This window comes from Octopus sinensis, linkage group LG14 (genome assembly GCF_006345805.1).
Source record: "Octopus sinensis linkage group LG14, ASM634580v1, whole genome shotgun sequence".
Taxonomy (NCBI): domain Eukaryota; kingdom Metazoa; phylum Mollusca; class Cephalopoda; order Octopoda; family Octopodidae; genus Octopus; species Octopus sinensis.
Window position 1 is genome coordinate 61,078,029 of NC_043010.1, and position 24,772 is coordinate 61,102,800.

Genomic DNA, 24,772 nt, shown 5'->3' on the forward strand with positions numbered 1-24,772 from the left:
TGGCCTTGTGCCAAAATGTGAAACCAATATTTCAACCCACATTACAATTATGGCCACATGGAGCAGCTACATGATTTCCATTTTGCCCAAATGTACTAGCATGGCTAGAAACATTACAACTCCAGGATTTTGACTAGAGTCCCGCACCATGGGTACCTTGGGCAGATGTCCTCTACTACAGTCTCAGGTTTACCAAAACCTCAAAGAAATTGCACAGAAACCCATTGGATGGACAGTTTCTGTTCATATAAGGGTTACTTAATCTGATAGTTTGATTTAACAGCATAATCTGGCCAGAGGGGTGCCTTTAGCAGAGTCCACTCTGCTGCAAGTATTCTGTCCAGATGTCCAGTCTAAAAACCCTTCCTCTTTTCTCCTACCAGTCTCAGAGTTCCTGTAAAGGGCCGTGGGTGTTGCCTTTTCTCCTCCTACTAAGATCTATGACAAAACCCTCTGAGTAGCACCTGCAGTTTTTGCGTGGGGCAAAGCATCTCAGCTGTTTATTTCACCTTTTAGTAATATAAACTCAGGCATGTAAAAAGCACCATTCAAGCGTGGTCAATGCCAGTGCTGCCTGACTGGTCCTGTGCGAATGGCACATGAAAAGCACCTTTCCATTGTGGTTGATTCCAGTACCACCTGATTGGCCCCCATGCCGGTGGTACATAAAAAGCACCCACTACACTCTTGGAGTGGTTGGCATTAGGAAGGGTATCCAGCTGTAGAAACATTGCCTGATCAGATTGGAGCCTGATGCAGCCTCCTGGCTTGCCAGCCCTCAGTCAAACCGTCCAACCCATGCCAGCATGGAAAGCGGATGTTAAATGATGATGATAAGGTGCACCAGTTATTTTATTTCTATGTGAGGTGCATCAGCAAGCTTCTCCTTGATCTCCAGTCTCCCATTGGATTCAAAAACATTCAGAAAACCTGACCAATAGGTAATAACAGCCAAATGAACTTCCTATCACACACTACAGGCTTATGAAAATGAAGAGCACATCTTTGATACTCTGTATCTGAAAAGGAGACAGAATGGTCATGGCTGGAACTACACATCTTGGATCAACAGCGCTGGGGGGCATCGAGGGAAGCGGGGCACCACAGGAAAATGATTTAGAACAAAAAAGAAATCATTTTAAACTTGCTAAAATAATATTCAAAATGGTTTCTATGATTGGAAATATAATTTTGAAGTGTTCATGGTACCGTAGTGCAGATCTGATCAGATGGCAATTAAAAACCATTTAAAATATAAATGAAATAAAATTATTCAAAAATGAACATTATTTTCTATCTTATTTTTAGTTTCGTTTCATTACGAAAAATAAAAATTCATGTTATGGTTTATTATTGTTTATATTTTGAGTTACATATATATTGGGTTGCGGGCACCAAATCTTTTAAGTGCCTAGGACCCCTCAATGCAGCCCTATTGATCAAAGTTGACTCGGGGTAAATAACAACAAATCCATAATGATGTAGTTTGACAGCAAACACGACCAGCTGTAACAATGAAACCAAAGAGCGGAACAAGAGATTTATTTGCAACAATCAGTTGAGGATCAATACAAGTTTTACATCAAACAGTTTTCGGTTCCTCTTTACATTCACTTCCAATGTTTATAGATTTAGTTCTTAATTATTTTTTATTTTATTTTATTCGTCATTTATTTAAGGTTTTTTTTTGGTTTTTTTTTTCCAGTTTGATTTTTGTTAAAATTCATTCTCTTTAACGATGATGTTCTGTTGATTATTTTTTCTCACTCTTTTATTTATTCACCTCAGACTTTTACAGATTCCGACATTAAATTTAAAAAAAAAAAATTATTTTACATATTCTTACCTCTGCCTCCCTTGAGGTCTACCTGTCGTTAAGAGAAGACCTCGTCAAGAAAGGAAGGAAATGGAGAAAGAATTAACAGATGTTATTGCCAGGATAAATGACACTGAGTGAATCCAAATATTCAGTCTTCAGACAACACAGCAGTGCTAAGAAAAATCTTTAAAAAAAATTAATTTAATTCCATTTACAATGAAGATCTGTGATGAGTCAGGACTAAAAACAACAGTTTATATAGTTATATCATTACAAGCCAGTCCCGTGATGGGATGCCAACTGTTTGCTTGTGCTTTTGTTTAGCCAGGGTGATGGACTAACTCAGGGGAAAGTTTCTACAACAACTCAGCTTCATCTCACTAACAGACACCAGAGAGATGAAATCAGTAACAGCAGCTGCTGCCAGTAAGGATTGAACCAGCAGTACTAGAGTTCAAAAAAAAGCCTTTCAAACTAAACCTACATTAACATTTGTAGGTTGAGGAGTGTGGAGATTTACAGTTTATAACAATATACACAATCTGAATGTATGTGTGTGTGTGTTAAGATATGATTGGTTGTTAGAATAATAGAGACAATAAAATGAGTAAAAGGACTCAATACTAGTTAATAGAGTCAATGCAATTTATTACTATCTTTGTTGGTGGAAGATCTATGATCTGTTTTCATCCTTTGATAAGGAGCTAACTCACTGGAACAGATCAGAAGTCTGTCAACAAAGATAACAATACACAATATATATATATATAATATATATATATATATATATATATATATATATGTATATTTACACACACTCAGACACACATAAAGAGAGAAAGAAGGACAGAGACAGACAAACATTAAAATCTATTGGTAATGCATGTGTGTCTATTTCTATATGATTATAGAAAGATGCATTTAACCCGGCTGAAAACGGCTCTGGCTCTGAGTACAAATGTCTTGTTTTCATAAGTTTTGAATTAAAATCTTCCACCAAACCTTAGTCACAATTTATGTTCCTAACACTAGCTGAATGATCACGAAGTTATTTTACTTAATTCTTTGTTATATTTAAAGTAATTGAAAGAAACACAGAGCATCTCAACAGAAATACAGTAACGAAAGGGTTAAGCTTGTGTATATCCAGGGGCCAGCTGAGATGGTTGACATCTCTTGTTTACGGTGACTTTTTCATATTCTGGTTTTAAATATAATAAAAACAGTTTTTGTCTTAACTCTATGAGACTCGACTACAAAACAAGAGAATCCAAAGAGCCAGTCTTCAGAGAGAGAGACTAACAATAATCTCTAGATAAATGTGTGTGTGTCACCGGAAACGAATTGACAATGTCTATAATGTACAGCCATGAAGGTGAAGAATGAGTAGGGGACAATGAAAAAAGAAGAGTCTGAGAGGATGGATGGGGGGGGGGGATTAAGAGAATTGATGAGAGAGAAAGTGAGAAAAATCTAACAATGTGTGAGGTCAACAGATTACACGGCATACATAAATCCAAATACAGACCCATACACATGCCACATATATAGACTCATATATACATCTGTCAAAAGACTAATTCCAAAACAAATGTTTACAAACACGGATACAAATGTATATGCATAAAACAAGAGTCCCATAACCTCTTAATGTATTACTAGATCACTGATGAAGGTCAAGGGAGTTTACATGTAAGTTGTTGTGTTGGATCTTACATATTTGTCACTTTCTCTTTTACTACTAACTAAAAAAGAAATTAGCTACACATCCTTTCCTCTACTGCAAGGAGTGAGGCTAGGTTAAAAGATAAAGAAGAAAAGGAGAAACTGAGAGAAAAAAACAGTGTGGGAGAATAAAGAAAAGAGGCAATGAATTGAGGAAAGATGTAAAAAAAAGTGAATAAACTTTTACTTAGTCACAGTGTTTTCAATTCTAATTATCTTCATGTATATAAATATATAGGAATTTGTAACACATTACATTTTCATTTTTAAAAATGCCAAAATACCAGCAACTGAACATTTTCAGAAAGTGAAACAATACTAATACTTTCAATATATATACATACACACACACTTATGTACATATATGTATACACACACACATATATATTACTTTCCTAATTTTGTGCATAGCCCTATGCCTATTAGTATTAAATGCATTGGTTGGAACTGCTGACTTTTCTGGGTCCAAATATTTTCTTGTGTTTCATTATTAAAAATATAGAACTTATTTTTTCATTATTTACTAAAAATTTCCAAACATTTCATGACAAGAATAATTAACCTGGAAACCACCAACTTATATGGTGTAAATGCTGTCACAGCAGAAAGTTCTTTCTAAATAACTCTCATTATGTAAATTCATCTAAATTGCCCGAGACCAAGAACAGATTTTTACCTTAATAGTCCTGTGAGATGGACGTTACCTATGTGTTTTTGAGAAAATGTTCTTTGACAAATGTGAGCTAACAAAGACATATGTAGAGTGTAGGAAGTTCATTTCATAAATTATATGAAACTTCAGAAAGTCAAATGAAGGTTCACTGACTTACACATGCGACATTATATGTGGCAGCAATATTTTAAATTTACAAAATACTGATATAAAGTTGAAATAATGAAACAAAAGAGTCTTGCAAATCAGTAACAATATTTATAATAATGGACTCAATCCTACATAAAATAAAAAATTAAAGAAAAAATAAAGAAGACCAATTTGGGACCCAAAAAAGTCAAAACTGTTCAAAAGCCAATAACTTATAGAATTTATCAAGTGTCTGTTCTGTTCACACACATATAATCATCAGCATTATTTAATACCTAGTCTACATGTTAGCATGGGTTAGAGGGTTAGAATAATACATATAATCACCTATATAGAATATATCATTCATATATATATATATATATATGTGCACACACAAACACATATACACATACTATAACATGTAAAATTTAATATACATATGATTTTACTAAGTCATATAATTTTTATATTTTATATCACCAACTGATACAAAATAAACTTTATTGATATTTTGCACAATAAGAGTAAATCTGTGCTATTTCTTTTTTTATTCAGCAGATGTTACAGGTAATAATTATACTCTGGATCAATCAATCTATATTAATTAAATTAACAACAAAAATCAGAATAATTATATTTTAAAAACTCCATTTTATCCTCTCTTCTTACATTATTTCTTCAGTTTTGTTAGTTACTTAAGTTTTCCTAAAGCTCCTTCCAAAGCATTCGGGATACTCCACATATTTTTTTAATAAAAAAGTAAAAATTCATACTATATCAGTTGATACGAAAAATATACACATAACTTTTCTATTTACATCCATGTGTTACTCTAGACTAATCACCTGAAAATTTATTTTGACCATTACAGAAGACATTTGTCTATTTCCGAGGTTATAATAATGCAAACACAACAAGTGATAAACAATGAGAGAAGAAGACAGTCTGGGAGAATAAAGAACAGCGAAAGGGTGTAATGATGCATAACAAATGGGAGAAGAGTGTGATTGAGAAAATGAAAAGCATGCCCTGTCAGTTTATCTTACACTTGCAATATATATAAGTCAGTAAATTGATCTGACCAGTTGAGCATCGGATGGAAGGCCTTGGAGGATTTGTTCCAACTACAATCTGAAATCAACTCCTGCTGAGGATTGTTTTAAGATCACAAATTAGGATAGCAGTCCAGGGCAGTGGATTGGCAGAAATGTTGGAAAATTGGGTAAGATGCCTTGTGGTATCTTTTCAGGCTCTTTCTCTTTTGATAGTTATGTCAAGAAGACACAGTGGTGGTCTGCTTTATTGGCCCTTGCCAGACCATTAAACAACACCAGCAGTATCTAAAGGACAGGGCTGCATACAGGTTTAATGACCCTTCCACGACCCTAAACACACGTGTATATATATATATACATACACACACATATATATATACATACATATATATACATAAACATGTATACAGACATAGATATGAAGACACATACACACACGTACGTGTGTGTGTGTGTGTGGTCATTGTCTACTCCTTATATATATATATATATATATATATACATACATACATATAGATACATATACATACATATATACATATATATATATACATACATATATACATATATATATATACATATACATGTATATATATATATATATACACACACACATATATATATACATACATTTACATACATATATACATGTACATATATGTATATATACACACAAACATATATACATACACATACATATATACATACACATACATATACATACAATACATAGAGATACATACATACACATATATATATATTAACATTTACACACACACACACACAGACAAACACACACACATATATATATATACATACATATAGACATACACATATACATGCATTTATATATACATATATCAACATGTGGCTGGTGTTAGGAAGGGCCTATAACTCTAAGGATCCGTACCAAAGCAGACATTGGAACCTGGTGCAATCCTTTGGCTGGCCAGCTCCTGTCAAACTGTCCAACCCATGCCAGCATGGAAGATGGACATTAAATGATGATGGTGATTATATATATGTGTATGTATGTATATGTGTGTGTGTGTGTGTGTGTGTGCGTGTGCATTAATATTTGTTTTTACGTCAAGTTATATAGAAAAACAATTTAACATTTAAAGATTATTCAATACTCTTCAGAAGAATACATATTCATCAAATATTTACAGGACGAATGCTGACAGTGACTTCGAACTCACTATCAACATTGCAAAATAATACATATGTACTCTACAAAAAAGTATTAGCATATATATATATATGTTTTTATTATTATTTTGCAATTTACTTAATCATCGGTATATTATTGTTATTTTATTTGTAATATTTCTATTATATATAATTTTCTAGATGGTGTAATTTAATTGTTCATTTTGAATTGATAAAAGGTGTTTTTTTCTAATTTTTATATATATATATTATATTTTGTGAAATTTGATTTAGTATTTCTAAATTGAATTTTTCCCTGTAAGTTAGGAATAATATTCCCTCAAACAATTATATATATATATATATATATATATATATATATATATATATATATATATATATATATATATATATAACAGAGATGACAAAGGAATAAATGATTATCTTGTGAACTTCAATAGCTTACAGCTGTTTCCACTATATGATGCAGTGGACTTATAGTTGAATAACACCTTACAGTTTCATCAGAGCCTCACATATGGAATGTGTTTTATATATGTAGAGGGTGTCCCAAAATTAAGGCAACTGAAGTTTCAGGCTTTAATAACTATCAATAAATGTGATAGGATATGAAAATTATCCATCATTATAAAAGCTTAGTGTGTCTTCCTTTTGTTTCAGACTAAATAAATTCAGATTTATAAATTACATAATGGCTATAGACTGAAATACAATCATAAGTGTGCAGACCCCTCGGTTTATCAAAAGTACTAGAGAAAAGATACAGCAAAATCCTCATTGTACCATCGGAAAACTGGTGGTCACAGCAAAAATAGGCTGAACATTGATGCATTTGGTGTTGAAGGAGGATGTCAGGACCCACCCTTACAAGATGATCTGCTATCATGAGTCCACGTCATAGTCTTATCCTGCATCAAATTACTGAAGGCATGCTGCCCCACCTGGTGTTCACCGATGAAAAGAAATTTGGCATCGAGCAGACAGTAAACCCCCTAAATGACCAACTTTGGAGTGTGTCTGGCTCCGTTGAGGGTAGACTCATAAATCAACATCAAAATCCAGTCAATTATGGTTTGGGTGGCTGTCACAACCACTGGAAGGTCTCCCCTCGTTTTTGTATCCTCAGGTATTAAAATTAACACCCTGCGATACATTAGCAAACATTCTGAAAGCTAAACTGCTTCCATAGGCAAATAAGCACTTCCAAAGTGCACCTTGGAGCCTCCAACAGGACTCAGCACCATCCCACAACACTGGATTCAGAAAAACACTCTGTTGTTCATAGGCAAGGATGTATGGCCCTCAAGCAGTCCCAATCACAACCCGTTAGATTTTTCTGGTTCATTTTGGAGACGAAGGTCTCGAGCACTCCTCATGCTTCGCTCAACACTCTGAAGGCAAAACTGCACCAAGAATGGACTTCAATTCCTGCAAGAACAGCCACATGCCGTGTGTGAAGCATTCGCACCTAGACTTAAGACTGTGATTCAAAACAGAGCTGGTCGTATTGAATAAGTGTGGGAGTATTAGGATTGGGTTTCCCTTACCATTGCATTGCAATGCTTGAACCTGAAATATAACAATATTTTGCTTTGACAAAATTGAAAAAAGTTGGTTGCCTTAATCTTGGGACACCCTGTATATACATACACACACACATACATACACATGCATATATATATAAAATATATTCTTCAGTGCATACTTCCATATATATATATATATATATAAACACACACACACACACACTGTGTTAGATCTAAAGTAATAGTAGCTCACATACATATTTGTTAGCGCAGTACATCTGGTAGAAGGGTACATTTAGGGTACAAATGTTCAGTCACTCCTCAGAAATATGAAGAAAACAGGTGGTGGAAGAAGTGGGCTTATATGACCATGATGGTAACAGGGGGAATGTGGTCAACTGACATGCTAAAAATAACAGCCAAATCTCTCTGAAATTACACCCTACCATCTTAAATAAGAAAGAATGTGTTAGGACTTTCCCTGATACACAAAAAAATTAACAGGGATGGTTATATCTGGAACGCCTTTTATCGAATGTCTGCTCAATTAGAGTTAAACAATAACAACAATAATAACAACTACAGGAAGGTGGATGGTTCAGCATCGCCGATATTCCATGTTTTCCCTCAGTTTCAAAACCACATTTGACATTACAGGGAGCCTTTACTCACTGACTCAACCTGCTAGAAATAGTAGCCAAATTCCAGGCCATTTCTACACTATTGTAAACAGGAAACAAGTCTGTATATGTGTATCTATGCACATGTTTGCCAGTGTTTATATGTGTATACGTGCAGGCTGTATACGCCTGTATTTGTATGCATGTTTGCCTATATATGGATATGTGCAGGTTTTTGTCTATATATGTATATGTGTTTACTTATTTTCGTATGTGTGCATGGATGTGTGTATATATTATGCCTGCATTATGCATGTGTGCACGCATATATATGTGTATATGTGTATGTATGTAATTATAAATTACGAATATATTCATGTCTATATATACATGTATGAGTTTGTGTGTGTGTGTATATATATATATATATATAGGATACAGCAGTGTACCATAGATTTGACCCAGCCTATATCAGTGATGGTTAGTAAAAACAATAACAAGAACGTATTTGAAGACACAGTGAGATGGCCATGCTTCAAGTAGCTTGTCACTATGATGAGAGTTAGAGAGTTTGTGTGTGTGAGTGAGGGAGAGAGGGGGTTTGGTCTGAAGGAAGCTGGTAGGGCTGTGTTCAAGGCCTTCGCGGGTTCACTGACACCAGTGAAATAAATGTGCTTCATGTGGCTCTTGAAAAATTGCAAGATGACAGTTGTAGGTAAAACATGGACGACACGGGGAGGATTCCATAGGGATGACATGGAAGGGGGGGGGGGCAAAGGGCGGGGAGACGAACGAGTCAGAATTGCCTGAGTAGGAGTAGCACAAGATCAGTCAACTCTGAAGAGCAGAGGCCACGATAGTAGCGGTAGAAAATGTGGAGAGAGAGGACACAACACATGCTAATTTACTGCATCACAGGTAAGTTTGTGATTGTGAAGAAGGGATACACGATTAAATAGTGTGCCACAGGTAGTTAGTGACTGATGGAAATTCATGGATAGGTTTCTCAGCTTTGTCTCCTTCCTCTGCGTCTTCTTCTGTCCCTGCCGTCTCAGCTGACACAATATCTCCACCTTCCTGTAAGACATATTCTTCAGTCTTTGGAGAAACATCACACAACATGGTCAGTTCTTTCTCCCTCGCTTCCGTATTGTTCTCATTCGCATTACCATTATCACTGCCGCCGTTATCATGAACCGAATCTTTATGAATTTGCAGCTTCTCCATATTTATAAATTTCCTACCACAGATCTCGCAGGGGACAGGGTGTATCCCCATGTGGGTACGCAAGTGGATCTGCAGGGTGTCTTGGCGAGCAAATTTCTGACCACATTTTTCGCAATGGAATGGTTTCTCTCCGGTGTGTGTTCGTCTGTGAATCACCAAATAATTCCGCTGAGCAAAGTTCTTGTGGCAGATTTCACATTTGAAAGGCTTTTCTCCAGTATGAATTCGAAGATGAAGCTGCAGTGTATTTCGCTGTGAAAATTGCCTGCTACAATAATCACAACAAAATGGCTTTTCGCCCGAGTGTGTACGCTTGTGAATTTGAAGTTTGTCTTTCTGGGCAAACAGTTGGTTACAGATCTCACATTGGAATGGTTTTTCACCTGTGTGCGTTCGCTTGTGAACCTGAAGAGTATCTCTACGAGCGAAGCGTTTCAGGCACACTTCACAGCTGAATGGTTTCTCTCCAGTATGAACCCGTTGATGAATATGAAGGTAATATTTCTGTGCAAATGGCTTCTGGCAATAATTACATTTGAATGGTTTCTCGTCTGAGTGCGACTGCATGTGGATGTGCAGATAATAGCGCTGAGCAAACTGTTTCTGACACACGTTGCACTGATGCGATTTCTTGCGAATGTGTGTCCGTTTATGGATGTGCAACTTACTTCTCTGTGCAAACATCTTGTGACAAAAGTTACACTCGAACGGCTTTTCACCTGTGTGAATACGTCTGTGGATAACCAACGTATCTTTACGAGAAAACTTCTGAATACACATGTCACATTGAAATGGTTTCTCACCTGTATGACTACGCCTGTGAATTTGAAGGTAATCTTTATGGGTAAACTGTTCTTTACAGATATCACATTCATAATGTTTCTGGCCAGTGTGTGTCTTTTGATGGACCTGCAAGTAATGTCTCTGAGCAAAATGTTTGAAGCATATATCACATTTGAATGGCTTTTCATTGCTGTGAGTCTTTTCATGGATCAGCAAATAATGTTTTTGTGCAAAATGTTTCAGACAAATATCACACTGGAACGGTCTTTCGCCAGTGTGGGAGCGTCTGTGGATTTGTAGGGAGTCTTTCCGTACAAATTGTTTCGGACAGAGATCACAGTGGAACGGCTTCTCTCCTGTGTGTATACGGTGATGGATTTGTAAGTAATATCGCTGAGCAAACTGCTTCAGGCAGATCTTACACTGGAAGCTTTTCGCTGCGGAACCATTGCATTTGGAGTCAAAGTTAGAGTCATGACTATTTGACAAGTGGGGAGAATAATTATCGTTGAGGCTCAATTGAAATGGCTTGTCTTTTTTAAAATCGTCTTGTAGATCAGACGTTTCTAGGAATGAAGAATTTGCAAGTGAACAGTCGTTATAACTGTTCATGGTACTGAGAGATGGTTTTTCATCATGGTTGGAATTATTTTCCAGAGACAACTGCATTGGTGGATTCAAGGATTCTTGGAGAAATTCCTCCCCCTCAGTAGAAGTTTTGAGTAAATCAATTGATTTCTTATCCAAATCTATAAGCACCGGACCGACAGGCTCTTGGTGGTAATCCACAGGATAATCCTCTTTCTTATTGCAAACCAGATCGAGTTCTTTATCCTTAACCACTGCATTAGAAATAGAAGACACCACAGGAGTGGAATGGTACACTGTTTCAGATGACAGATCATTGGAACCAACATTATTGAGCATTGATTTCTTTGACACATCCAAAGGAGCATTTTGGTAATCAGAACTGTCGGCCATTTGTTTATTGTAAATGCTGGATTGAAATGTCTGAGTATGTTTATTTGGCATGAAGTGGTACCAGCTGGGTAAATTTTTGTCCCTTACAAAGCTGCTATGAACAGATATTGGTGGGTTGCTGTAGTCTTTGGGATAAATATTTTTGTCGTTGGCTTGATGTGCTTGACTTATCTGAGACTTGGAAGTATAAAGGTGATTGCTAGTAGAAAAATCTTTACCGTCATACCGGTTACTAGAAATACCGTCTTTACCGATATTATGTAAGAGATCTTTGTTGTAATGTTTATTGTCAATGGTGCTTTCTGTGTTAGAATAAAACTTAGCGGTCTTCATACTCTGGGAATATTCCCTGTTTTGTCTGCGATGGGATGATTTGTATGAAATTTGCTTCAATATGGGATATGTGTACCTTTGTATGGTCTCTTTAGAATAGTTGCTCTGAGATGAATCTTTAGTAATTTCTGGAGATATCGAAGAATGTTGTTCCAAGTTGTTGGACAGATCTTCTTTGTAACTGCTATTTTGGTAGATTTTGTTGGTGCTGTCTTGACTTCTGGATGTTGGAAGCCGTTGAGAGTAATCTTTAGGATAGGCATCACTTTGAGGCATTTTGCTGCTTGTTGTGGAACGAGATTTGTGATGCTGAGATTTCGAGTATCTCAGAGAAAGATCTTTAGAATATAGGTCATTGTTCTGCACAGTTTTCTCGAGGCCAGAGGACATTCTTTGAGACAAATACGAATGTCTTTGGGCAAGTTCTTTGGAGTACAAATTTGAATGGAAAGCTTTTTCAACAAGATGGGGCAAATGTAAGGAAGATCTTTGGGCAAATTCTTTCAAATACATATTGGTATAAAATGCTGTGTTATCAACTGCGTATGGAAGGCCAGTGATTGGTAAACTAGGTCTGCCATAAATATCAATTGGAAATGTTGGCTTCTCCATCAAGTTTGAAAATTTCTGCATCTGTAAATTGTGTCTTTGGGGACAGTCTTGTCCACAAATCTTTGAACACAAACTTTTGTTGTCCGTATACTGTTCCATGTTAACATCAGCAGTGAAACATCAGCTTAAGACAACAAACTGAGCTGCAAGAAGTGAAGATATTTCACTGTTTGGATTGGCTGAGCCTTGCTTTATTTTTCTTCAAAACTTTGTAAAGAATAATTTACCAGAATTCAAATACCTCCAACTGGTTTTTATTTCACAGTTTGCAATTTGGAATCTAAAATAGGAAGAAAGAATCACAAATATTAGAAGAATAGAAAACTGTAATTGTTGGTTAAAATAAACACCAAAATCTGAGGGATCACACTTCTTGACCCTTTCCCCCACATGGTTATACATCAGTGCACACACACACACACACTCTCTCTCTCTGCTGTTCCTTAATATCACTATTATTGAGCATATTCAACATTTCTGGACACTGTCCATCTCTATGTTTCTCTACCCTGACAGAACACCCCAATCTACCCGTTTCTGACTTCTATTATTTCTATAACATTTGCATGGCATCAGAACTTTTTGCTTTTCTATTCTTTCTTCTACAACTTGACAAAGAACCTGTACCTGCAACACCAATATTTCCCCTGACATTGTATTTATTTTCATTTTCTTGGGAAATGGTTAAAATGGAATAAAACTGGCAAAACTGCATCGCAAAAACACAAAAGCTGAACAAAATATTTTGTCGTGAGGAAAAATAGACATTAAAGGTATCAAGCAGATCCTTTCACCATGAATAGAAGAATGTTTACTGGGGAGGGTGGATAAATAGAAGGTGGTGGGGGAGGAAGGGGGAGATAACAAGTGTTAGTACGAGGGTAACAACCAGAGCAGATTCATATGCATTCGTGTGTGTGTGCATACATACACACACACACACACACACACATCTACATAAATATGTTCCTCTTATCTTACCCTCCCACACAAATCTTCCCCACCTAGAATTATCATACCCTTTCTCTTCTAATTCTTTAAGGCTCACTTAAGGCCCTTCATCTTGAAAGTTATAAAGTAATCTTCACCAGTGCTGGTACTTAGTAAAAAAGCACCCAGTCCACATTGTAAAGCAGCTGGCATTATAGGCATCCAACCATAGCAGATATTGGAGCATGATGTGATCCTCCATCTCACTGGATCCTGTTGGAAGCTCTTTGATTGGATTCAGTAAGCAGAAACCGGAGACCCATTGTGTGAGTGTGTGTGTGTGTGGTGTGTGTGTGTGTGTGTGTGTGTGTGTGTGTGTGTTAACGTCTAATGATACTTGTATATGAGTGTCACTGTCACACAATTGGTGTCCTTTGTTTCCAGTCTTTCATGAAGAAATGTCCAACCATAGGAAAGTATAACCAGTTTTGGAAAAATGAAGGTTAGCAACAGGAAGGGCATCCAGGCATAGAAAATCTGCTTTAACCATGAAAGCATGGGAATTCCATCTGGCCTAAGCAAGTATGGAAAGATGGGAATGTGAAAATGATGATAAATATACATACATATATACACACAAGCATGCAGGCTTGTGTGCATATTTTCCCTGTTACCCCTCCACCTAACACTTGCTTCCCTCAATCACCTCCCCGTTCTTCACCATTATAACAATTCTCTCTCACTACTCACAATCTCTATATCCACCACTTCCCTACTGCCACAATCACCACCATGGTTCTGCCAGAAACTGTAGGCTTCTCTTTCGCACAGAAAAATCATTTATCCCATTCTGTGAACCATTCCTATCCACCATTCACCAAAATAGACCCCCTTCAGGCTCCCTTGCCTCGCTAACACCAAAAGGGGACCACTTACCTGTCTAGTCTCCAACACAAGTCACTCATGATTGTATTCCAGCTGTGACGAATGCTGCAATTAATTAAAACATATATAAACAAACATAGATATAAATATATAAAGACAATAATAATGTTTTCTTTATCAAATATAAAAATTATGACAAAGAGAGATAAAAACAGATAATATATCTGACACTCAAATTGAAATTGTGTGTATGTGCCTTGTTTTTAGTCTTTTCAACTTATATACCCTTAGATATAAGCCCTTTTGCAGGAAATAACAGCTGAATACATGAATGTGAAAGGAAACAATTTCTTTTTTTTTTTTTTTTTTTTTTATTTCATCTAGTTTCAGCTCACGAGCTGTGGCCATGCTGGGGCACCACCATTTGGTGTTACTACATGATTTTACTTCACGAATGCTTTTTAGCAATTGACATTTGGTGCATGAGAGAGTCTGATGCAGCTGCCCTCATCTGCACCTCTTGCCGCGAAGTTGGTTCATCTGGGACACCTGACAGGAAGGGGTCCAGCTTTATGTGTACATGAAGATGAAGACAAAGATGCCCATCCAAGTCTGTCTTTGCAAAACCTTGAAAGGGGTTCTGTCACACTCAACATAGATTTCTGGTTAAATTGGTTACAATGATGAGGGTTCAAATTGATGCAATCAACAGAAGAGTTTGCTCATGAAATTTATGTGGAAATGATCAAGAACTCCACAGACACACGTACTCTTCGTGTAGTTCTCAGGGAGATTCAAAACGACACAAGATGTGACAAGGCTGGACTTGGAATTACAGATACAACATTTTTTTCTGGCTGAGTGAACTGGAGCAACATGAAAATAAAGTGTCTTGCTCAAGGACATAATATGTCACAGGGTAATGAATTCATGGCCTTACGATGATGAGCCAAATACCCTTACTTCCAAGTCACAAGCTTCAAGATTTCTGCTTAACTTACAGAGAGATTAACTTGTTGCCAACATGAACCCAGACTAATTTTCATCCAATTCTAATGTTCTACAAAGCAGATAATTAGTTTGATAATTTTGTATTTCTAATGGGAATTGTTTATTTATTTTAGTTTATCAATTAAGCCTTTCTGATATAAACTAATCTTTTATTGAGGAAATATAATTTTTATGATATAAAATAATTCCTGCAAAGAATTGAAAAAAATAGCATGCAGAAACACACAGGTTACTGTTCAACTGATGCCAGCAGGGAACATCTACATTAAATGATAACCACAATGATAATGATGATTGTCAGAATTTTGGAAAATGACCGATTCAAGAGCAACAAGTCTAAGTTTCCATGTCCCATATCAAACAACAAGTAAATGTGGAATAAGATTTGAAACTAATCTTAAATCCTGAAGTTTTTCTTCATTATATCTATAATATTCAGTGAATATATTATTCTGGTCAAGATTCAGCTGAAGAGAGAATATGACAATTTGTCTGTTCCTACCACACGGGTAGGCAGAACATCATTCTATTATCCAGTTTTCAGTCCTAAACTCAGCCCAACAACAGATATCTAACTCGTCATAGAAGATATTAGAGATATGAATAGGTTAACATCATTAATATGTAAGGTTAAGGTAAGGTGGTGGGGCTGGCAGAATTGTTATTTGCATATCAACAAGAATCCGTGGCCACATTTGGTTGCCAAAGTTTGAGGCTATCAAATGAAACCAGACTCAAATGAAAATGTTCAAAGTCACTGCAAAACAGTTAAACTGTGGTCAACAAATGGACAGAGGACAGCCGAAATTATTATTAAACAAGTTTTTAAAGAAACAAGGAATGAAAATTCATATTATATCATTCTGTCTTGGGAATCTGTATTTCTGCAAAAATGAGAGACCCTTAAAAATTGAAACTAGGGGGAAATGCATGTTTGTTGATAGCTTAGGACTACAATAGAGACTATGACAGAGGTTATCATCTTTTGAAACCATAAACACAACAATGAACAAACACTTTGATCAGGTGAGTCCAGGTAAGGGACATTGCTTCTAGTGATGAGGAGAACACTTCATCAGAAACCAGTTTTATTAACACTTCAACATTTAAACCAGCCACATCCGGCCACAGTAATCTACCTGTTTTATCTTCAGATGGCCAGATCCAGCCTCTCACAACTACCCTACAATATTATTCTAAAAATTAGCAATCACATCATTGAAATCTCAAAGCTACATGCTGACACATGACGAATTGAAATCAATGTGGCTGGATAAGAATTATATTTTAAAGAGAAATTTGATGTGCTAAATGGTTAAAGAAAGATCTGCTGACATGGACATTAATTCTGTAATGGCTCAACAGCCAGCATTAGAAATTTCTATATGAAAGAGATCTGGCATTTGGTAGATATCGTAGACTATTTGAATGAAGAAATAGCCAATGGCAATATAAACGGTTTCAGATAATTCCTGCAACATTGGCCGCAGCTGAACGAACCACTTTCTCTTGTGAAATGAGTAAAGTCATGTCTTTGGTTTAGAAAGATTAAATTCTCCGGTGGCTACAATTTTGTATCACAAAGGATGGACAGACAAAATAAATCCAATCACAGTTGCCGAGGAATTCGCTTCTCCAAATGAGATTAAGCAAAACAATATTGGCAGATTCTGATTGGCTTAACAAGAAATTGAGTTAAATAACGAAGTTTTATAATTGCAACTGGATTTCCCAATTGTCATCGTGTAAATATTTTATTATCCATACCTTATAAATATTAATCAACCTGCAAACCTCTCAGTCACAAAATATTACAGGTTGTGACTGGAGAGAAATCCTATTTTCACCTCAGGCTTCTGGCCACGATTTGCCTTTTAATGTAAGTTTACATAAAGTAAATTTGCTACAAATGTCCACATAAAGTGGGGAGATTAGCAAAGATTTTGGCCATTTTGGATAGAAACTAACACATTCTGTTTATCCCATCACACACACACACATAAAAACAGCTCCATGGTACCATATGTAATATATATATGTATATATAAAATACCATACACATAATACATACACACACACACACAACCAAGGTAAATTTGAATTTAGTAAAATTCAGTCACATGTTTGTGAATGTGTGTGTGTATAAAATGTATGCATGTGTGTGTTTGTGTGCATGCATATATATATATATATATATATATATATATATGTGTCGGTGGCACATATATATATATATGTGTCGTGGCACATAAAAAACACCATCGAGCGTGGCCGTCTGCCAGCCTCGTCTGGCACCTGTGTCGGTGGCACATAAAAAACACCATCCGAGCGTGGCCGTTTGCCAGCCTCGTCTGGCACCTGTGTCGGGGCACATAAAATCACCCCTACACTCTCGGAGTGGTTGGCGTTAGGAAGGGCATCCAGCTGTAGAAACACTGCCAGATCTGACTGGACTGGTGCAGCTTTCGGCTCCCCAGACCCCAGTTGAACCGTCCAACCCATGCTAGCATGAAAGCGGACGTTAATTGATGATGATGATGATGATGATGATGATGATATCGCCACAATAGATCGTTAGCCACTACACACATTTTTTTCTCTCCTTGTTTTTTGTGTCCCTTTCTGTAGAAGAGCGTAGGCTCGAAACGTAAAAGACTTTTTCTATTCCTGAGCGTTATACTAATACATCTGTTTGTTTTGTACAACACCTGTCTTCGTCTTTTGTTTTTTTCGTAAACTCTCCCTATATATATATATATATATATATATATATATATAATGTATGCTTCTGTGTGTGTGTGTATAAGCACACACATCAGTCACCTGACTGACCATTTTGATTGATTCTAAAATTTCTGTTAGTCATTCGAACTGTTAATCTGATGAACCCTTTTTCACTTTCCATCTCTTGGACCTATTGTCTCTTGGGATGTATTTTTCTTCTCATTAGATTCCTATTTCCTGTCCCACTTCCACCACTATTATTAACCTATATATATATATATATATATATATATATAATATATATATATATAATAAAACAGTCTGTCTGTATGTGTGCATCACTACACTCAAGAACTACCCGACCGGTTTCATTCAAATTTTACACATGTATTACTTAGGGACAATGGAGCGTCATAGGCCAAAAACATTTTCAACTTCTTGCCAATCTTGCTTAATGTGAGCCCAAAGCAATCTCTTATGCTGTATCATGTGTATTGTAATCTATATATATAAAACTGAGAATGTGTATCTGTCTGTCTGTGTGTCTATATGTGTGCATCACAAAAATTCAAGAATTACGCATCTGATTTCATTCAAATTTTACACATGCCTTACTTAGGGTTCATGCAGTGTCATGGGCCAAAACAATTTTCAACATCTTGCCTGATGCAAGACTGGATAAATCTCTTATCTCTTACACAATTTCAGTATTAAGTGTCAAAAGTGAAACAATAATATCTCTATTATAATCTAAGATAATTTCAGTTTTAATACTGAAAGTATTAAAAGTGAAACTATTATCTCACATATTATCATGCATATATATATATATATATATATATATGTAGGTCCCGGTTGATTCGGGGTTAACCACAGTAAATAAGGTACTCAATACATAGCAGAGTAAAATTAATTTATTATATAGAAGGCTTCTACAGGACTAGAACTGTTTCATTCAAGAGAAATCTTCAGGAAGCTAGTTAACAAGAATTGTATTGGCATTTATACATTTAGGCAGTTTAAAGGGGTGTTGGTGGGGGACTTTTTGGGGGTAGGCATAGCGCAAAAAATCATACTGTGGGGAGTGGTCAAGGAGTCAGTGTTAAATTAGATAGGAGAATAAATAAAAAATAAAAAAAAAAAATAAAAAATAAAAAATAAAAATAAAAATTAAAATATAAAAAAATAAAAATAAAAAATAAAAAATAGAAATAGAAAATAAAAAAATATAAAAAATATATAAAAAAATAAAAAATAAAAATAAAAATAAAAAATATATATATGTATTATATATATGTATAAAGGGGGGAATAGAGTTTTAGGTAAATAAGGAGATTCTCACTTATACCTCTACACACATCACACATATATATACAATCACACATACATATACATATCTCTACACATACACATATATATGTCTACATACACACACTCACTTGCATACACGTATACACACATGTATATACACACACGACCATACATACATATACACACAGAAAAAATTATTATACACATACACACACATCTACTCACATACACGCATACACACACAAATCCATACACACACATGCACACAACAGCACACTAGTCCCTATATACACATATATACACATACACACATATATACACCCACACATACACATACATACACATATATATACATACATACACATACATATACACATATATATACATACACATATAATATATATACAACATATATATACATATGTGTACCCATGCATACCTACCACATACACACATATATATATACATATACAAATACAGACCCATTCCCTAATTTTAATTTTATTATCTTCGTTTATTACTTTTGTTATCTTTGGCCGCTTGGTCACAAACATTTGGCTATGACAGCCAGACCATTTATCCGGCTACTGGAAAACAATTACTCTTCACTCACGCACACTCTTTAGCACGTACACTCACTCATTCGTACACTCATACGCATACACACGCACGCACGCGTTATATTCATACATACATACATCTACATACATTCACGTATATACACATACGTACGCGTACCTACAGATTCATGTCTACACTCTTAGAAGGCTAGTCTATACATATACACCAATAAATATAAATACACACACATACATGTACACCTACATACAAATACATACATGTACATATATATATATATATATATATATATATATATATACATACGCGTACCTACAGATTCATGTCTACACTCTTAGAAGGCTAGTCTATACATATACACCCATAAATATAAATACACACACATACATACATGTACACCTACATACAAATACATACATGTACACATACACACATATATATATATATATATATATATACATATATATACACATATATACATACATATATTCATACCAACATGCATACTCAAAATATATATATATTTACTATTTACTTATTTTTTGAGTATGCATGTTAGTATGAATATATATATGTATATATGTGTATATATATATATATATATATATATGTATGTATATGTGTACATGTATGTATTTGTATGTAGGTGTACATGTATGTATGTGTGTGTATTATATTTATGGGTGTATATGTATAGACTAGCCTTCTAAGAGTGTAGACATGAATCTGTAGGTACGCGTATATATATATATATAATATATATATGTACATGTATGTATTTGTATGTAGGTGTACATGTATGTGTGTGTATTTATATTTTTGGTGTATATGTATAGACTAGCCTTCTAAGAGTGTAGACATGAATCTGTAGGTACGCGTACGTATGTGTATATACGTGAATGTATGTAGATGTATGTATGTATGAATATAACGCGTGCGTGCGTGTATGCGTATGAGTGTACGAATGAGTGAGTGTACGTGCTAAAGAGTGTGCGTGAGTGAATGAGTAATTGTTTTCCAGTAGACGGATAAATGGTCTGGCTGTCATAGCCAAGATGTTTGTGACCAAGCGGGCCAAAGATAACAAAAGTAATAAACGAAGATAATAAAATTAAAATTAGGGAATGGGTCTGTATTTGTATATGTATATATATATGTGTGTATGTGTAGGTATGCATGGGTACACATATGTATATATATGTGTATATATATATATATGTGTATGTATATAATGTGTATAGTATGTGTATGTATGTATATATATGTGTATGTATGTGTATGTGTGGGTGTATATATATGTGTGTATGTGTATATATGTGTATATAGGGACTAGTGTGCTGTGTGTGCATGTGTGTGTATGGATTTGTGTGTGTATGCGTGTATGAGTAGATGTGTGTGTATGTGTATATATATATTTTCTGTGTGTATATGTATGTGTGGTCGTGTGGTATATATACATGTGTGTATACATGTATGCAAGTGAGTGTGTGTATGTATACATATATATGTGTATGTGTAGATATGTATATGTATGTGTGATTGTATATATATGTGTGTATGTGTAGAGGTATAAGTGAGAATCTCCTTATTTACCTAAAACTCTATTCCCCCCCTTTATACATATATATATATATATTTTTTTTTTATTTTTATTTTTATTTTATTTTTTATTTTTTAATATATTTTTTATATTTTTTATTTTTCTTTTTCTATTTTTTATTTTTTATTTTTATTTTTTTACATTTTTTTATATTTTTTATTTTTTATTTTTTATTTATTCTCCTATCTAATTTAACACTGACTCCTTGACCACTCCCCCAAGTATGATTTTTTGCGCTATGCCTACCCCCAAAAAGTCCCCCACCAACACCCCTTTAAACCTGCCTAAATGTATAAATGCCAATACAATTCTTGTTAACTAGCTTCCTGAAGATTTCTCTTGAATGAAACAGTTCTAGTCCTGTAGAAGCTCCTTCTATATAATAAATATATATATATATATATATATATATATATATATATATATGCATGTATATATGTACTTACATTTGCACATATGTATATTATATATATATAAAATACAAAATGGGACAAGAAAGCAAAACATCCGGACGACTAGGTGATACAAAAAGGGACAACAAAACATCCAGATAGACGATACAAAAAAACAAGGACGGGTCATTCGAAGCCTTTTATCTTCAGTCAAGAACCGGGTCATCCTTGCAATTTCGGCTGATTAATCTTGAGATTACTCCAATCTGGCCAGCCCCAAGGAAAAACTAAGCTAAGAGCATTAGATTCCTTGGAAAAAAGCATTGAATGTATACGAAACAAGGACGGAAAAACAGACGATGTTACACGAATATAAATACAAGAATACAATAAAAATAACAATAATAATAACAGGACATATATATATAAAACAAAAAGAGTGAAAAAACTACAGCAGGCTTGTGTTATATGGTTAAAGAATATATTTAAGTCGTTATGTTAGAAAAATGTTAGAAAATTTTGCATATAGTAACATAGTTTTTGGAGAAATAACTGGTTTCGTATTTTTTTTTCAAATTTCTCAAATTTCTTTATTTATATTGTGTCATGTCTTCGCTATGTTGTGGAATATGGAGTTCCAGGCAAGGGAAGGTAATCAAGGATTTTTTCTGGTATAAGGGAGATAATCAAACATGTTGGGAATGACTAATTAAACATGATTTGGTTTAGAAGGAATAGAATGTTACAAGTGGTTAGGTTTTGCTTTATATTTTTTCAATGAGGTGAGTTTCCTTATTTAAAAATATTAGAAATGGTTAAGTTTTGGCTTATATTTTTCAATGAAGAAGGTTTCCTTATTTAATCTAACTTGTGTTGGTGTTCCAATGGCACATTGATAGAATGGAAAGATTATAAATTGTGATAGTAATTGCTTTGCGCATTTCTCAATATGTTCACTAAAGGGTATCATTCTGTATTCTGGGAATGCAATCTGCTGTCGATGCAGAGTGCATCTGCGTCTGAGTGATAATCCTGTGGATCCTATGTAGTTTTGGTGGCAGTCAGAGCATCTTATGACATAAATCAGGTTTTCTGAAGCACAAGTAAAATTATATTTGATTCTATGCAGATTCATTAAACGCAAGGGCACCATCATCCATGCAAACACATTTCTCTCCTATGACCTCATGGTTTTCTCTCACACTCTATTTTTGCAATCCGAAATACTTCAGTTCTCTGGTCCTCACATCGATGAACATTGACAAACTTCTTCTTTACTGCTACTCCCTTGGCTATATATACCTGTCTCTTAGCTTCCCTTTTGGCTATCTGATACATTCTCCTCCTACTCCCACTCTTCCAAGCATTCCAGGCCTGTATCTTTGCTCTAATGTTCCTGTCTACAGTGTTGTTCCATCACCAAGTTACACTAGGTTTGGAAGGGACTTTGCAACAGCCAAAGATTTGGTCTGTGGCACTCAGCAAGCTGCCTCACAGGAATTCCCAGCTGCCTTCTGTCACAGGACTGTAGCTCCTCCTCCCTATCATCAAATTTCTTGGTAAGGACATCCCTAAATCTCTGACCATGTGAAGGGTTCCTAAGCTTCCAAGTCATTCTTTTCCAGATTGGCATCCTTCTGACCTCAAGTCTAAAGTCACTAATAACTAGTCTATGTTGTGGGGTACATTCTTCACCAGGGAGGGTCTTTGTATTTAAGAGCAACTATGCATCCCGCTGTCTGGTGAGAATGAAATTGATCTGGCTAGCAGAGTCACCTGATTGATTGGCTATCAGATGGCTAGCTGGCTTCCTGAAGTTGGTGTTGCAGATCAATAGGTTATCTGCATCACAGAAATACAGGAGCCTAGTTCCCTGTTCATTTCTAGTACCAACTCCATGGCCCCCATGTATACCATGGAAGATATATATATGTGTGTGTGTTTATGTCCCTGTAACTTAGTGGTTTGGCAAAAGAGACCAATAGAATAAGTACTGGACTTATAAAGAATAAATCCTGGGGTCAATTTGTTCGACTAAAGATGGTGCTCCATCATGGCCACAATCACATGACTGAAACAAGTAAAACAATAAAAAAACTATGCCATTTTAATCCCAAGCAACACCAGGTGTCTCTACTAGTATTAAAATAAATTGACAGAACTCCACGAAACATTTTGAAAATAAATAATTCCACTGCAAAACAATTATATAATAATAATAATAATAATGAAATTATTGTATACAGTGCTCAGGTGCACCACAACTTGTCAGAAAGTGCGTATAGAGTATATGCAGTAATGTACAAATGTCTGGAAAGCAAACAATGCATGAGTCAGATACATGCTTATGTGTGTATAAAGGGGAGAAAATCAGATGTAGTGTTGGCGAATCTCAGGAAGCATGGAAGTTTTGAAAGATGCAGTGCTCCGACAACTAACAACTATTCAATATTCAACTAACAATTATTCAATATAATTTTCATTAAAGCTAAGATTTTAGATATATCTTAGTCAAGCTGGTATTGAAACAGTGGCAAATATCCCCATTCACTTGGAACGGGAGTAAGACAACCCTAAAAATTTATTTTCCACCACCAAAAAGATCAAATACCATTCCTTCTCTTTGAACTTAGAATTTTCAAAAAGTCTTGTGTGTCTGTAAAACTTATTGTGATGTTAAT

General features: G+C 35.2%; 1 protein-coding gene across 4 annotated transcripts in view; it reads right to left on the bottom strand.

Moving 5' to 3' along the window:
* Positions 1 to 9,042: 9,042 nt before the first annotated feature.
* LOC115218816 (zinc finger protein 45-like) overlaps positions 9,043 to 24,772 on the bottom strand; it is a 44,396-nt gene continuing 28,666 nt past the window's right edge. For all 4 annotated transcript variants that reach the window (XM_029788755.2, XM_036509316.1, XM_029788754.2 and 1 more), the window contains exons 2-3: positions 14,526 to 14,579; positions 9,043 to 12,939 (exon numbers count right to left, since the gene is read on the bottom strand). In XM_029788755.2, the coding sequence (XP_029644615.1) occupies positions 9,675 to 12,758 (3,084 nt within the window). In that variant the 5' untranslated portion in view covers positions 12,759 to 12,939; positions 14,526 to 14,579 and the 3' untranslated portion in view covers positions 9,043 to 9,674. The remainder of the gene's footprint in view (positions 12,940 to 14,525; positions 14,580 to 24,772) is intronic.